The 16552-nt window shown below is 45.7% G+C and overlaps 1 protein-coding gene across 1 annotated transcript in view; it reads left to right on the forward strand.

The window, feature by feature from the left end:
* The window catches only part of ISM1 (isthmin 1), an 84483-nt gene extending 70940 nt beyond the window's left edge, over positions 1 to 13543 (forward strand). The window contains exons 4-6 of the mRNA XM_003810577.5: positions 1394 to 1537; positions 5264 to 5353; positions 11839 to 13543. Coding sequence (XP_003810625.3) covers positions 1394 to 1537; positions 5264 to 5353; positions 11839 to 12356 — 752 coding nt within the window. The 3' untranslated portion in view covers positions 12357 to 13543. The remainder of the gene's footprint in view (positions 1 to 1393; positions 1538 to 5263; positions 5354 to 11838) is intronic.
* Positions 13544 to 16552: the final 3009 nt, after the last annotated feature.

Here is a 16552-nt window from a genome sequence, read left to right on the forward strand (position 1 = left end):
AAGACATACCCGAGACTGGGTAATTTGTAAAGGAAAGAGATTTAATGGACTCACAGTTCCACATGGCTGGGGAGGCCTCACAATCATGGTGGAAGGCAAAGGAAGAGCAAAGGGACATCTTACATGGTGTCAGGCAAGAGAGAGTTTGTGCAGGGGAACTCCCATTTATAAAACCATCAGATCTCGTGAGACTTATTCACTGCCACGGAAACAGCATGGGGAAGCTGCCCCCATGATTCAGTTATCTCCAGCTGGCCCCACTCTTGACACATAGGAATTATTACAATTCAAGGTAAGATGTGGGTGGGGAGACAGAGCCAAACCATATCAATAGGGTACCACCCTCTCCCACACCTCTCACCTCCAAGCCCCCCTATTTCCTGGCCTACTTTTCCTTTTTGCACACCACTCATCAATTTCTAACATGCCATCTAATTCACTTGTTTTTTGTGTTTATTGATGATTGCTTCTCTTTTCTCACTAAAATATTAGTTCCTCCAAGGCAAGGATCTTTGAAAGTTGTACTTAATAGTGTATCTCATATACCAAGAATTGTGCCTGACATACAAAAAGGGTTCAATAGGTATTCACTGGATGGATGTTGAATAATGACCTTGAGGGATCATCTCTAGCTTCACCATTAATGTATCGGTAATCTATTGCTACACGTGACAAAATATCCCAAAGTTGGTGGCTTAAAACAACAACCGTTTATTATTTCTCATGATCCTGTGGCTCAGGAGTTCAGGCAGGGCCACTGGGTAGGTACTCTGCTCCTGATGGCAACAGCTGCATTCAGCTGTCCACTGGGAATGGCTAGAAGGCTTGAGAAGGCTTTGCTCACATGTCTGGTGTCTGTAGTCCATGTGGCTCCTCTCTGTCCATGTGATGTCCCATAATTCACAGGTCTAGCATGAACATCTTTCACAGTAACTGGATTCCCCAAAGCAAAAGTCAGAAGCTGCCAGGACTTAAGGTCAAGGCCAGCCCAGATTCTAGAGAAAATAGATTCTCCTCTCTCTCTCTTTCTCTCTGTATGTCAATGAGAGGCTATAAGCACAGAGAGGGAAGGAACTGAGGGTGGTTACCTTTGGAAACTGCCTAGCATATTACCCCATGCTGTGCAAATGTATGCATTCTCAGTAAGTGTTTTCTGGGCACCTTCTAGGGATGTACAGACCACCACAGTGCCCAAAACCTCCATGCTGTCACAAAGCTGATCCCTAAATGAGCCCTGGAGCTGTAAATCTTTTAGCTCCAGCTGAAAAGTCCTCTCCAGCAATCCTCTCCCACAGCGAGAAGGATAGAAGTGAATAATTGACAGGCTGCTTAATGGGGAGATTGGGAGACTCTTTGGCCAAAGTTGATGACCATCTCCCTGGCTGTCTTCCAGATTCCACAGATGGTGAGGGTGACTGGAGTCTCTGGTCTGTCTGCAGCGTCACCTGCGGGAACGGCAACCAGAAACGGACCCGGTCTTGTGGCTACGCGTGCACTGCAACAGAATCGAGGACCTGTGACCGTCCAAACTGCCCAGGTGCGTTTACCTGAGTGTGTAGCTCCAAGTTCAAGGGGAAAGCTTTTTAATTTATCATTAAAAACTTAGTGACATTGTCTTTTTAAAAGATGCACTACTTTTCTTTTCTTTTTTTTTTTGAGACGGAGTCTCTCCCTGTCACCCAGCCTGGAGTGCAGTGGCACAATCTCAGCTCACTGCAATCTCCACCTCCTGGATTCAAGCAATTCTCCTGCCTCAGCCTCCTGAGTAGCTGGGATTACAGGCACACGCCACCATGCCTGGCTAATTTTTGTAGTTTTTTAAGTAGAGAAGGGGTTTCACCATGTTGGCCGGGTTGGTCTCAAATTCCTGACCTTGTGATCCGCCCGCCTCAGCCTCCCAAAGTGCTGGGATTACAGGCATGAGGCAAGATGTAACTACTTTTCTAATAAGACTTCTGACCAGAGTGAGTCAGGAGATAATTGATGAGCTGAATGGATTTTCTGAGTCTTATGCACAATGGCAATGGCCGTGACCTAAAAGACAATGTCGCATTGTACTTATTTAATTTAGAGGAGGGACTCTGGTTAAATTGGGTTTTTGATGTGGGATTTGTTGTCCCTTGAAGAGAAACAGAAGGCAGACACTCATGGTCTGATGAGGAAGCCAGGATGAGAGGCTTGACAACCATCTACAGGAAAAAGACAGCCCCACCGGTAATACCAGAGAGTTGCCAAAGGCTCCCAGGAGCACAACCTGGGGCGTCTTGGTAGTTAACTGTCACTTTATACTGCATTGTCAGTGCTTCAAAAACTAAACTAATTGCACACTTGGTGAGAGGTCATGTTGAGAGTCAACAATAATTGTGATTGACTATAGCAGTGGTTGTCAAACTATGGCCAGGTCTGGCTCGAGACCTGTTTTGGTGTGTCCCATACATTTTTAAACTGTTGTGAAGAGAAGAAGAAAGAGAAGGAGGAGGAAGAAGAGAAGGAGAAGGGCATGGAGGAAGAGAAGGAGGAGGAGGAGGGGGAGGAGGAGGAAGAGGAGGAGGAAGCTGCAACCAAGACCATATGTGACCCACAAAACCTAAAATATGTACCCTCTGACCCTTTAAAAAAGGCTTAGTAACTCCTGGTGTATAGTCTTACTGTGTATTTCCCATTGCCAGGTAGAATACCAGCCTAAAATAATATCTTAGAGCCTTTCAAGAAACCACACATTCCAAATGGCTTTGGCTGAAAAAAATTTCAGAGACAGAAAATCTGATCCTTACACCCCAGACTTCCTTTTTCTACCTCTAGACACTCTGTTCTCCAACCAGAGACATTTGGAACAAAGGAGAAATGAAAGCACAAAGGCGTCTCTGAGGAGAGGGAGGAAGAATCAGATTGGAATGAATGTGTATGTTAGCAAAAGGGGACACGTAGAAAACGGGGCTGAAATGCAAGAAGTGGCGGTTCTGGCTCCATGTCAGCCATGCAGATGGATTTCAAAACAGTGGAGCAACCATTACGGTGCTTTTCCTGACTTTCCCATGCTCATTAGGATGAGCTGAGTTGGAAGCCTGGTGGGTGGAATCTGGATGTGTAGAAATAAGCAATAAATAATAACAATATGAGGAGGTGGAAGAGGGAAACAGGAAGGAAATGAAAAAGAGAAGAAGAATATGAAGTAAATGAAAATAATGATGAAGGTAAAAAGATGAGGCAAAAGAAAATGAAGATTGCCTGGCGCGGTGGCTCATGCCTGTAATCCCAGCACTTTGGGAGGCCGAGGCGGGCAGATCACGAGGTCAGGAGATCGAGACCATCCTGGCTAACACGGTGAAACCCCGTCTCTACTAAAAATACAAAATATTAGTCGGGCATGGTGCTGTAGTCCCAGCTACTCGGGAGGCTGAGGCAGGAGAATGGCAGGAACCCGGGAGGCGGAGCTTGCAGTGAGCCAAGTGAGCCGAGATCGGGCCACTGCACTCCAGCCTGGGCGACAGAGCAAGACTCCGTCTCAAAACAAAAAAAGAAAGAAAGAAAGAAAGAAAGGAAGAAAGAAAGAAAGAAAGAAAGAAAGAGAAAATGAAGATAAAGGTGAAGAAGAAAAAATAAAATAGATGATGATGAAGAAGATTTTTTGAGTACTTAAGTGTCAAGCAAATGGCTAAAGTCCTTGTAGGTATTATTTTGTTTAATGTTCACAATAACTTTATGAAATAGGTATTTATGATTGTACTCATTCGACAGCTGTAGTAACTGAGGCATAGAGGATTAACTTGCCTAGAGTCACACAGAAAGCAAGTGATCAACCTGGAATTTGAATCGGGACAGTCTGATTACAGAGTTCATATTCTTAATCATTAAACTCTTTGGTCTTTACCAAGAGAAGGGTATTGGAATCAGCCGCACAGGGACACAGATAGCATTTGAAGTCAAGGTTTGGGGGCTTGCCTGTTGTTTTCTCTTCCAGAGCTCACATCCAGACTCAAGGTGGTAGATTTAAGTGCCTTGTCAGGGGAAGGCTCCCCTCTGCCTCCATTTACAAATGTTTCCTTCTTGTTTTCTGTCACCGCGGAGAGCAGTGTGGCCAGGAGCCCTCTTCATACCTTTTCTTCTCGTGTGTCCTCACCCTCCTTGCATCCTTTCTGCCTCTCAGTTCCTGGCTATTGCAGCTTTTCTGGGCTCCCTTGGAACATGAAGGATTTCGTTTTTAAGAATCTCTTTACTTGTTTGATTCGTTGATTCCCAGCTTTCCTGGAAAGACTCATGGGGCAAAGTCTCCCTGGCCTGGCAGTTATTACACTGTAAAAGTTTGTCTTGTAGGTCAACCCTGCAAATAAGTTTGAGGTGCCTCACATAAAATCAGCGAGAGCCCCTTAAAGGAAATCAAGTCAGGGAAACCAGCAGGGAAGGCCAAGGCTCACCAGCAAATGTCACCACAGTGCCTCACTACCTCCTCCTCTTATTGCTTTAGCTTGCACCGGATTCCTGATTGTAAAGGAAGCTTGGTTAGGGGTGGTAGTTTGGGTGAGCCAGTAAGTTTGAGTAGAGCTGGGTTCAGTTCCTCAGAGCAAATTATCAGAAGCCCAGGTTTTTCTTTCTGAAGCATCACCAACAATGCTAAGTGTCCTAGAATATGAGATAACTCTTCTTGGCTATGCATTGTAGCATCCTCAGTGAGCTAGACAAAGAATGAGCTAGACAAATATTCAAGGGAAAACTATCACCTAACACTTCCCACTTGCTGCTCTAAGTACTTTCTTTACACCAACTCATTTCATTATTTCAACTCTAGGAGGTAGGGCAATTTGTTCTTCCCATTTACAGATGTAAAAACTGAGGCACACAAAAGTTCACTGGCTACCCCAAGGTCACGTGGCTAGTAATGATTTCAACGCACAGAGTCAGTCATTAAGAACAAGATATTAACCACTACGTTCTACTGCCTCTGGTTTAGTGTGTCACCCTGACACCATCCTGACATGTGTCCCCCACTGCCCAAAACCCCATCCCTGGACTCAGTGAGTGAGTTCCTAGGACTTATTCAGGCACATTTGGATCTGATTTCACGCTGCCAATGTATCTGGGGTTTTAATATAGTTTCTGCACTACGACCTGCTTTTTACTGTTTCCTCTGTTGGCAAGTTTCTGCCCGTGAGTAGTAATGAATACAAAAAAGGCTTTGTTCAGGTGTATTTATTTTTTTATTGTTGGGGGGGGAGATAACTTTTTCCATGTAATGATGGAAAAATGAGCTCTTGTCTGTGTTTAGGAATTGAAGACACTTTTAGGACAGCTGCCACCGAAGTGAGTCTGCTTGCGGGAAGCGAGGAGTTTAATGCCACCAAACTGTTTGAAGTTGGTAAGATTTTTTTCTTTTTTAATCCAAATATTGACTTAGTGCCTCGGAGATTCCTTTTGCTTTTGCAATGCCATCCTTGGATCCACGTAAATGTTTCATTTTCCTTTTCTGGGGTCCAGTGCTCCCAGCATGTGTCTTGCTTGCTGAATATACTTCAAGCAAGAGAAAACAGTCCTGAGCCTCCTCCACTGGACCGAGCGCTTCTGTGTTCACTCTGCTCTCTATGCAGCCTTCACAGCCAGAGGCAGATGGGGACCTGTCTCTCCTCTTAGCACAGAATAAGCCCATAGCAGGGGCTCGAGTCACATGGAATCTGTTCTTACTCAGCCTTCATTGAGCGTCCTCAAGAAAATCAAGAAATGGTGCCCTCAGTTCTCCAGCAGAGGGAGGGAGGGAAAGAGGAGATTTTCTCAAAATATTGCGCCTCCATCCCCTGCAAGAATTTTTTATAAACCGGGCCAGGCGCGGTGGGTCATGCCTATAATCCCAGCACTTTGGGAGGCTGAGGCGGGCAGATCACGAGGTCAGGAGATCGAGACCATCCTGGCTAACACGGTGAAACCCTGTCTCTACTAAAAATACAAAAACATTAGCTGGGCGTGGTGGCAGGCGCCTGTAGTCCCAGCTACTCGGGAGGCTGAGGCAGGAGAATGGTGTGAACCCAGGAGGCGGAGGTTGCAGTGAGCTGAGATTGCACCACTGCACTCCAGCACTCCAGCCTGGGTGACAGAGCGAGACTCTGTCTCAAAAAAAAAAAAAAAAAAAAAGAATTCTTCATAAACCTTTGGTACAGTTTGCTACTTGTCCACTAGAAAATGGTAGAGCAAATGCAATAAATGTAAACCAAACAAAATGGAAAGTGACTCTTCAGGTGCAAGGTGCAAGCTTACTTTTTTAAAATAGCTTTATGTACTTCTCTATATACTTAAGGATTGCAGAAGGGTAAAATTCCTTCTGTCCCATATCTTTTAGCTACCCAAAAGTTCTTACTTAGCCTCTTCACCTCTGCCCTGCCTCCTCAGTCAAAATTTAGCAGTCTGAGTCTTTTTTTTTTTTCATAGCCCTGCAATTTGGGAGGTAATTTGGTGAACAAAAATGTTCCTCAAATGCCTATTGGGGTCAGGTAATGGGGTCAGGTAAGCATCTCAGTAGAACAAGTCTCAAATAAAAGGAAAGACAATAAGAAAGTCTGGAGGAAAATAATGGTCCAGCACTGTGATGAAAAGAAAATGGTCTGGGCACAGTGACTCACACCTGTAATCCCAGCACTTTGGGAGGCTGAGGCGGGTGGATCACCTGAGGCCAGGAGTTCGAGACCAGCCTGGCCAACATGGGGAAACCCCATCTCTACTGAAAATACAAAAATTAGCTGGGCTTGGTGGCAGGCGCCTGTAATCCCAGCTACTCTGGAGGCTGAGGCAGGAGAATCACTGGAACCCAGGAGGTGGAGGTTGCAGTGAGCCAAGATCACACCATTGCACTCCAGCTTGGGCAACAAGAGCGAAACTCCATCTCAAAAAAAAAAAGAAAGAAAAAGAAAAAAAAGGAAAAGAAACAGCTACAGTGTCGGGGGCAGTAGAGAATGGTAGGGTCTGCGACAAAATGAAAAGCTTTATCCAAAGGGTCGGCCATGATGTGGCCGCCATGGAATGAATACCCACCCAGTATTGCCAGATGTTCTGGGTTTCTAAGAGAGGCCTGAAATCTTGATTTTGCCAGATTATATCTTAATTTTTTAAATGCTTGATAGAAATTTATTTTAAAAACAAATCCAATCAGAAATGTCTATGAGCCAAATTGGATGCAGTTTGGAAATTCAGTGTCGCTAGGGCCTCCACCTCACCCCTCCAATCCCTTCACACACATATGATCAAATTGCATTTAACAGGAACCGTCTGCAAATACAATGCATTTGACTGAAAAATAGAAATGACTTGAAAGGCAAGACTTTGACATAAAGTGGTAGAACCTTAAAGGCATACTTCTGAGACAGAAAGTTTCTCGGGACTCTTCATATCACACCCCACAGGCAGGCAGCATCTAGCTGTTTTGCAGAACACAGCCCAGATGCACAAAGCCACATTGGCATGTGGCTAAGGACACCAGAGCTGAGTAGACATGGTGTCTCAGTCAGGGTCCAGGCAGGAAAGAACATGGCACACTCAAGTTAGGTAACTGAGGAGCCTTTGGTGAGGGACTGTTTGCAAAGGTACAAGCAGAGTGGAAGGATTGAACTTTCATTCTCTCAATGACTACTCAGAGAGGAGGCCACAGCCACAGCTTATCCCAGCTGGCAGCACCTCAACACTCTTGGGTGCACCCTCTAGGTTCCCTCCCACTTAATCCTCTTTGCAACTTTATGAGAGAAGTGCTATTTTTATGCCCAAATTACAGATGGGAAAACTGAAGCACAGCAAGGTAAAATACCTCACTCAAGTCACAGAGCTCCTGAAAGTTGCATTGCAATTCAATCCCAGGCTGTTTAGCATGCGATCCCACACTTTGCCTTTCGCCAGGCCTTTCTGAGTTCATAAGACATGCCCAATTTTTCTCTTCCTCATTCTATTGATAAGTGCCCAAAGCCCTCTTGCCAGCTGCCCCTCACCCTGACCGTGTGATTTCCACCCACACCACCAGCAGCCTCCCAGGCTCCTGGGTCAGAGCTGGAGTCACTGCTGATGTCTTCCTCTCTTTACTCCAAAGTCCACCAGCCACCAAGGCCTGGCAGCTGTAACTCTCTGATCTCTTCTGATCCCAGCTGCTGTTTCCTCCCAGAGTATCTCACCTGGACCCTCCCCATCATTATCGGCTCTGAATTCATTTTCTTACTGCACAGCTCAGTTAATAGCTCACTATCACTCACAAACTTTCCATGGCTCCCTAGTACCCGCTGAACCAGCCTAAACTGAACAAGACCGCCATGATCTGACACCAACAATCTTATATTCCTATACCTTCTGCTCCCATGAAACTGAACATGTCATGCCCCAGCCCCAGACATCCCCAGCAGATTTTTTCCTGCATAACCTTAGTTTGCACAATGAATGCTACCTGGAGAGCCTTTCCTTGTCCTTCCCCCATCAATGCTATTGCAGTCTGTGTCCATTAGACACCTCCAAGACCCAGACACCAAGATGGGATTAGGCATGCAAGAGATTTTTTGAGGAAACGCCCAGGAAAGATAAAGAGGAAGGCAGCAGGACTAGGCAGGGAGAGCTTTCAGATCGAGGGGCATGCCTGACTCCTACAAAAGAAGAAAGGAAGGCAGGCTCAGCCATGCTGACTGGGAATCCCAGCAAAAGTTGCCTGTTGGAGGAGTCCCTTGTCGGGCGGTTCCCCTACCATGCTCAGTCATTGGCTGAGAGCAGCCAGAGGGCGGATGTTAAAATCACGATAGATCCAAAGGTGCAACCTGGAGGCTGCTGGTCAGCAAAGCACCCACAGCAGGTTCCCTTGTAGGAGCTCTGAGCAGGACACTTGTGGCTGTCACACGGCCCTGACATGGCTCAGGAGCAACCTGGTGTCACATGCTCCTTGAAGCAACCCTGACTTCCCCTGCTAGAAATGACCTTGCATTTTTGGACACCCCTGGGGCTTTTTGCCTTTGCCTCCCTTAACGCACCCCACATTCCACCACAGTTGGCTTCCTTAGATATGCCTCATCTTACCCACCGCAGCTCACTGGGGCAGATGACCCACCCACTCACTGGGCTGTTGGTGACCAGCCCACATTTCCTCCACCCACAGCATGTCCCTGCACCTCCAACTGGCAACCCCTCTGTGCCTTTGCCTGAGGTCTTTCTCTGGACCCGAGCCCAGCTGCGCATGAATGCACAGGCCATTCCTAGCTGGAAATCCAGGACCAGTCCCCTGTCAGTGATGAATGGGAGCCGGTGGATAAAAACTCAGATCCCCATCAATAAAAACAAATCCGGACTCAGTAAGGAGAGGCTTTATTCAAAGGATTATTGCAGGGAGGCAAGGGATGTTATCTCCCTATTATTGCAATGGGATGAACGCTGTGACCATAAGATCTGCAAGCATCTCAAGGTTAGGCAAGGAGGGTTTCCTTTTATAGAGAAGTAAATAAGGGAAAGTGAGATGAAAGGGTGGCATGATCAGATAGTAGATTGGAGAATGCTCTACCCTGAAGCCAGTCTCTTTCCAAAAGGGACCCTTAAGGAGGGGCTGTGCTGGTTTAGGCTGAGGGTGGGCCAAAGTCCAGGGACCTGGGTGAAGGAGAGAAGCTTAATCAAAGTTTGGTTAAGATGCATTTTGTCAGCCAGGCGTGGTGGCTCACACCTGTAATCCCAGCACTTTGGGAGTCCGAGGTGGGTGGATCTTGAGGTCAGGAGTTCAAGACCAACCTGGCCAACGTGGTGAAACCCCATCTCTACTAAAAATACAAAAATTAGCCGGGCACAGTGGCAGGTGCCAGTATTCCCAGCTACTCGGGAGACTGAGGCAGGAGAATTGCTTGAACTCGGGCAGCAGAGGTTGCAGTGAGCTGAGATCATGCCACTGCATTCTAGCCTGGGTGACATAGTGAGACTCCATCCACTCACTGCCTCGCCCCCCGCCAAAAAAAAAGATGCATTTTGTCCTGATCAATCAGTGAGGACAAGCAGTTTTTGAGGCAAAGAAAGGGAATTTGTGCTTCTGGCCTTGTCACAGGTGAACAAAGCAGACCTCTGTGAGTCTTTTCTAAGTCCTATGGGGAAAGGGCGTTCTTTGCAGTAAGCTGTTTTCCAGAATGCAGAAGGGCTGGGGGACTCCTAACCTTCACTGTTTTCCAGGATCACAGGGCTTGGGTAAAGTTTAACATTGTCTCAGATAGGAAAATGCTGAGGCATGTTCTCTATGCGGTTTCCCAGATCCCAGTGGGAGTTACCAGTTCCTTACAGTGGTTACTTGTTTGCTCCACACCCTGTATTAGCTGCTCTCCCTTCTCTAATTCCCCTGCTCCCCTGCCTCTGTTTCCTGAAACCACTTCCCAAAAAATCATTTTCACTGGAATCTTTTTGTCTCAGGGTCTGGGGTAACCCAAACTAAGACATTCACTAAACCTGAGACTCACTAAACCTGAAGTCCTGGACTCAGATGACTGAGGGACCAAGAGATCACCCATAAATGAAAGGATCAAGTAGGAGCTGTGCTGAGCTGGGGACCTTCGGCCCTGTCCATGGAGGGGTCACCATTCACCTGTTCACAGGATCAGTTGTTCCCATGGGAGAATGCAAGATCAGCGTAGTTCGATCTTTTGGTTTTTCAAATAAAGCCAGGAATCCACATTTATAATTGGAATAACCTAATTCTTAAATATTGGCAACTAATCAATTATTTTTAATACTGAAAGAACCAAACACAACCCTTCTGGAGGTAGATTTTGACCCAGGCCTACAGGTCACTGGCCTGTGACCCAAATCTTAAGCTCCCTAAAAGTAAGTGCCCCGGGTTCCTTCCTCTTTGAGGCGCCTTGCCATGTGAATTTGCAGACAGCGATAGTTACATGCCTAAGGTTAAGAGGCTGGGGGAACCAGTCCATATGTGGCAAAATCAAAACTGAGTCCTATAAATCTTCCTTTTGGGCCTTTTCCATCACATCATCACTTATTTCTTTACATTTTTATTTTTTATTTTTATTATTGATTTATTTATTTGTTTATTGAGACAGAGTCTTGCTGTGTTGCTCAGGCTGGAGTGCAGTGGTGCAATCTCAGCTCACTGCAACCTCTGCCTCCCAGGTTCAAGCGATTCTCCTGCCTCAGCCTCCTGAGTAGCTGGGATTACAGGCACATGCCACAACACCTGGCTAATATTGTGTATTTTTAGTAGAGACAGGGTTTCACCTTGTTGGCCAGGCTGGTCTTAAACTCCTGACCTCAGTATTTTAAGATGATCTGCCCGCCTCAGCCTCCCAAAGTGCTGGGATTACAGGCATATGCCACCGTGCCTGGCCTCATCACTTATTTAGAGGGGAGATTCAAATAATTCTGAATTCTTAAGTTTGTTAGGAGTGATAATCGGATCACAGTTATCTAGGAAAATATCCTCTTTTTTGTAGATGCTTACTAAAATTTAGGGGTAACATTATATATTTCCACAACATTTTTTAAAAGATAAAACAAATATAATAATAGTTAAATCCAGGTGATGAAATATGGGTAGTCATTGTATAAGAATATTCTCTACTTTTCTGTGTGTCTGAAAATTTCATAATATAAAGTGGGGCATTTGGAGGAAGTCTTGTGAATAATGAAGTTCCCAAGTTCAAGGGAAGTGAGAACGGCCATCCACCTCTGATGGTTCCAGGGGGCTGCAGGGGTGTCTGGCTCTAGGACAGGAGTTGTTGACTTTAGGGAGTTGTTGACTTTAATGTCCTCCTGCGGGCCCTCAGGAGCAGCCTGGTGTCACATGCTCCTTGAAGCACCTCCTGTGGGCCGGTTGTACATGCGGTGAGAGGGTTTCTCTTTGGCCTTTTCCAGACACAGACAGCTGTGAGCGCTGGATGAGCTGCAAAAGCGAGTTCTTAAAGAAGTACATGCACAAGGTGATGAATGACCTGCCCAGCTGCCCCTGCTCCTACCCCACTGAGGTGGCCTACAGCACGGCCGACATCTTCGACCGCATCAAGCGCAAGGACTTCCGCTGGAAGGACGCCAGCGGGCCCAAGGAGAAGCTGGAGATCTACAAGCCCACTGCCCGCTACTGCATCCGCTCCATGCTGTCCCTGGAGAGCACCACGCTGGCGGCACAGCACTGCTGCTACGGCGACAACATGCAGCTCATCACCAGGGGCAAGGGGGCGGGCACGCCCAACCTCATCAGCACCGAGTTCTCCGCGGAGCTCCACTACAAGGTGGACGTCCTGCCCTGGATTATCTGCAAGGGTGACTGGAGCAGGTATAACGAGGCCCGGCCTCCCAACAACGGACAGAAGTGCACAGAGAGCCCCTCGGACGAGGACTACATCAAGCAGTTCCAAGAGGCCAGGGAGTATTAAAGAGACTGGGATGAGGTGGAGGACGCTGCCTCTGGTTCTGGAGCACACACGTGCTGCACTGATGTGCCGACTGGCGCCGAGACCTTCTTAGCTGCGGTCGTGTATATTTGTATATACCACATGAGTATTTCTCATACATTACGCTAGGGGCGTGTGCCACGCCCAGGGGACTGCCTTGTGAAGCCGCCCTCGCCATCTGCAGAGCTCCTTGAAAGTGCCCTGGGGAGCGATGTGGGCAGAAGGATGGGGACAACTTGGAAGCCAGAAGAAGAACCTGGAAGCCACAGTGGGTGCGACTCAATTCACACCCGGATCCAGAGTTTCAAAGAGAGGCAAAGGGGGAAAGAGACTGAGGTTGTAAACGTTATAAGCAGTTTTTATATATAACTTATTTAATACAAATGTGACTTAAGCGTAACCTTTTCTCTGGAGTTGTGGTGAAACTAATCACGTCTGTGAGAGATCAGAAAGAAAGAGACTTAGGGAAGTGGAAGAGAAAGGGAATTTTGGAATTTATTTCTTTAAAAATAATGCAATGGAAATATATCAAAACATGTAAACGCCCACCTTAAACCAAATGTTATTTGGTCATGAGGCACCTTGCTGGAGTCTCAGATTCCAAAAGTCTCTTCTTCAGACTGGGTAGGGAATATGATATTTTAGGGACAAAGCTGAGGACTGGTTTTAAATAGGTTTTAAAATAAAAGATCAATATTATCATAATGCTATCATTCTGCTAAACGGCCCCAAAACAGTAGAATTTCTGCTCATGTCCTAGCAGGTTCAGAAGACTGCAGCCAAGTTCAGACGTAAAAACAAGAAGTAGCACTTTTCCAAAGGAAAACAACAAAACAAATGGGAAAAAGATAATGGACCGCATTTCACCTATTTTAATACTATTTTAACAATTTTTTCATCTACCAATATATCCCCAATAAATAAATATAAAAGGGGGGGAGGGTCAATCTGGGGAATCTTAATTTTTTATGTTTTAAGAAAACAAAAAAAACTGCATTATTTTTGTAAAGTATTTATTGAGTCACGGATTATTGTGCATCAAGCAATTGTTAATATGACCTGGTCCTATGGGGTAGAACTTAGGAAAAATAAAGTTGGTTCTTATTCAATATTTTACTTTGCAAAATTCTAGTAAAAGAGAGTATATAATAAAATCATAATAAAAGGTGTTACCTGCATCCTTCATTTATGATACAAATGCCATAAATAGCCCGTGTGAAGCAAGACTTCAAGGCAGGGGAAAGAAAATTTCAACCCAGGTGGGAATAAAAGGCTCATTCATTGACTGACATGATTGTGGGTGGTGTAAGTCATGGCATCCTTGGCACCAAAATCGTCTACCCAACCCCCAGGAGGCTGAGGCCTATTGACACATGTGTGACTTTTTGCCCGCCCAGACCTAAGGAAGCCAAACCAGAGCAAAGGCTTAAGACAGCCCAGATGAGCAGGGCCACTTCCACAGAAAATTCTGCAATTACAATTATAAGTAGAACTACTCATCATGAAAAGTATTCCTTTTCCCGATGAGAAAATCAAAGCTCAGAAAACATAAAGACATTGGACCCATCTTTCATTTCCTAGCCTAGTATTCTCTCTACTGTAGCACATTTTTGAAGTCCTTATATTCCTGGTATCTTTGGCATTCCTAACCCCACCCTTAAGTTATCCTGACACAATTCTATTCTTATGGAAAACTTTTTACCAGTCATTTACACTTTTTTTTTTTGAGACAGTCTCACTCTGTCCCCCAAGCTGGAGTACAGTGACGTGATCTTGACTCACCACAACTTCCGCCTCCTGAGTTCAAGCGATTCTCGTGCCTCTGCCTCCCGAGTAGCTGGGATTACAGGCATGTGCCACCACGCCTGGCTAACTCTTGTATTTTTAGGAGAGATAAGGTTTCACCATGTTAGCCAGGCTGGTCTTGAACTCCTGGCCTCAAGTGATCTGCCTGCCTTGGCCTCCCAAAGCACTGGGATTACAAGCATGAAACACCATGCCCGGCCATTTACACCTTAAAATGAATTATTTACACCTTAGAAGGTATTGCCCACTCTCAGAATATTTATATTTAAGATCTGTGTCTAATCATGGAATGAGAAGACTTATTCACATCTGAAGCAATTTTTTGCTACAGATGAACTGAACTAGTAGGAAGAGAATCAATGGGTCCGTGTATCAGGCAAATAGATTTGGTTTATAATAATGAGGAAATTTTTTTTGCAAAGAGAACTGGCTGGCAATGGAATGCATTGCCTTTGAGGTGGTGAGTATCCTGTCAGGACAGGTATTCGAGCAGAGGCTGGAGATTAGTCACATGAACAGCTCAACTGGATGATCAGGAGAGACAAAAATGTATAGGACAAAACCCTCTGATGTGTTTGTTAAGCGTAAGCACAAAGTACTATGAAGAAATAGAGGCAGAAATCAGGGAAGTATCTGTTGGTTCTAATGAAGGAGTGGGATTTTATAAAGCATAAAAGAGCAAGGGGAAGTGGGTGTATTTGTAATAAGAAAATAGTATGGAGAAAAGCAAAGAAATAGGTAAGTACTTGGTGTTTTCTGAAAACCGGGAGTTTAAGGTGATGAGCAGAGGAACAAGAGTGGCAAGTTATGGAGCCATGTCTAAGGTATTTTTGTTAAGGATTTAGAGTGAAATCTCAAAGAGAACAGAGAGCTTTCTTACTACGGTGAAAATGACTAATGTGAGCCATGCTTTCCATGAGCTATTTGCCTTTTAATATCAGACCTTGCTGACCTAATGAACTGAGAGTTGGAAGGTGGGGTAAATTGGAGGGGAAGGCTCCAGGACTCTGCCTACTGAGAACACCCTGGTCTCCCATGCATCATCAGATGGTTCCAAACCTCTGGAAATTTGCTGAACTATAATCCACCTCTATTAGGATGAGCTAATTTTCAGTCCCAATGCTTTAGTGGGCCAATGAGTGATCTTCAGAAATCAAGACCTCACTGCCTAGGTTGTCTAATAAGACTAGGAGACCCTTATCTCATTCAACACAGGGCCCCAAGCTGGTGCCAGGGCAACCCCAGGTAGTTCACTCAGTGGGCAGTAGATCATCTGCTCAAGGGCCAGCTTTGCCTGCAGCAGAGTAAGGAATGAGCAGGGCCACTTCCACAGAAAATTCTGTGGAATTCTAAGGAATATCTGCAGTCTCGTTGCAGTCCTTGTAAATATGACCCCTCAGTAGCTGCTCAAATTTTTCTCTTTGAGTGCACTGCTCTTTTGCCTTCCCCTGGAAAGAGAGCTCTAGTAATTCAGTGGGCATCCTGGGTGCCACATCTGAACACAACAGTGGTAAACAGAGACGCCCATGGCCCTCTAGTGGCTGCACATGGGAAGGGTAAAGGAGAGGCCAGGGCAGCCTATAGCTTTCTCTTCAGACCCAGTTCATGTAACCGCCATGATTATAGTCTCCCAAGCACCTCAGTCTTTATATCTTAGTGGCCAAAAGGGTAGAGTTCTCTGTCTTAACGCCGGGGATTAAAGAACAGCTACTATACAAGCCACCATCTTCTGAGCCCACACTTTGTGTCTCTGTGTTAATCACTTTACCACAGGAGACCGGCATTATTACATCCAGTTTATAGATAAGGAAAAGAAGCCCAACAAGGTTAGCTAACTTGTTCAAGGTCAGACCACTTGGTAAATGACAGAGCTCCTTGAAGCCAGCAGTGTCTGATCACCAAAGCCCGGGCTCTTAAACCTAACGCCTGTGCTCTCCTCTCCTCCTAACTCATCCCAAGGTCTGCTGGATCCATGCTTTTCTGTGACTCACTGCCTTTGCTTAGATTGTTCAAAGAGGATCTGGCTTTATCTCTACGTATTTTGCTCAGTTATCTCATAGTCCATAAAAGGATTTTGTGGTTCTATAGCTGAGCCCTTGCTCAGGTTGGGTAAGTCACAAAGCTCAACATTTCTAAAAGATAGCCTGATCCATGGGTGAGAACAAAGACGGGTCTGCTTTTCCCACCACACATAAGCCCTGTGCTAACTGCTGCCTGTTAGGTAGAGCTCAGGGGCAACATAACAGGCACCTAACCTTCCTACATGCCCAGGTTCCAGCACTGCACCTGGCATGCATAGTCAGGCAATGTGCAGAGGGTTTAAGAGTTTGAGGGTTCAGTGGGCCTGGACTTCAATCCTGACTCTCTCACTT

This window comes from Pan paniscus, chromosome 21 (assembly GCF_029289425.2).
Source record: "Pan paniscus chromosome 21, NHGRI_mPanPan1-v2.0_pri, whole genome shotgun sequence".
In the NCBI taxonomy this organism is placed as follows: Eukaryota; Metazoa; Chordata; class Mammalia; order Primates; family Hominidae; genus Pan; species Pan paniscus.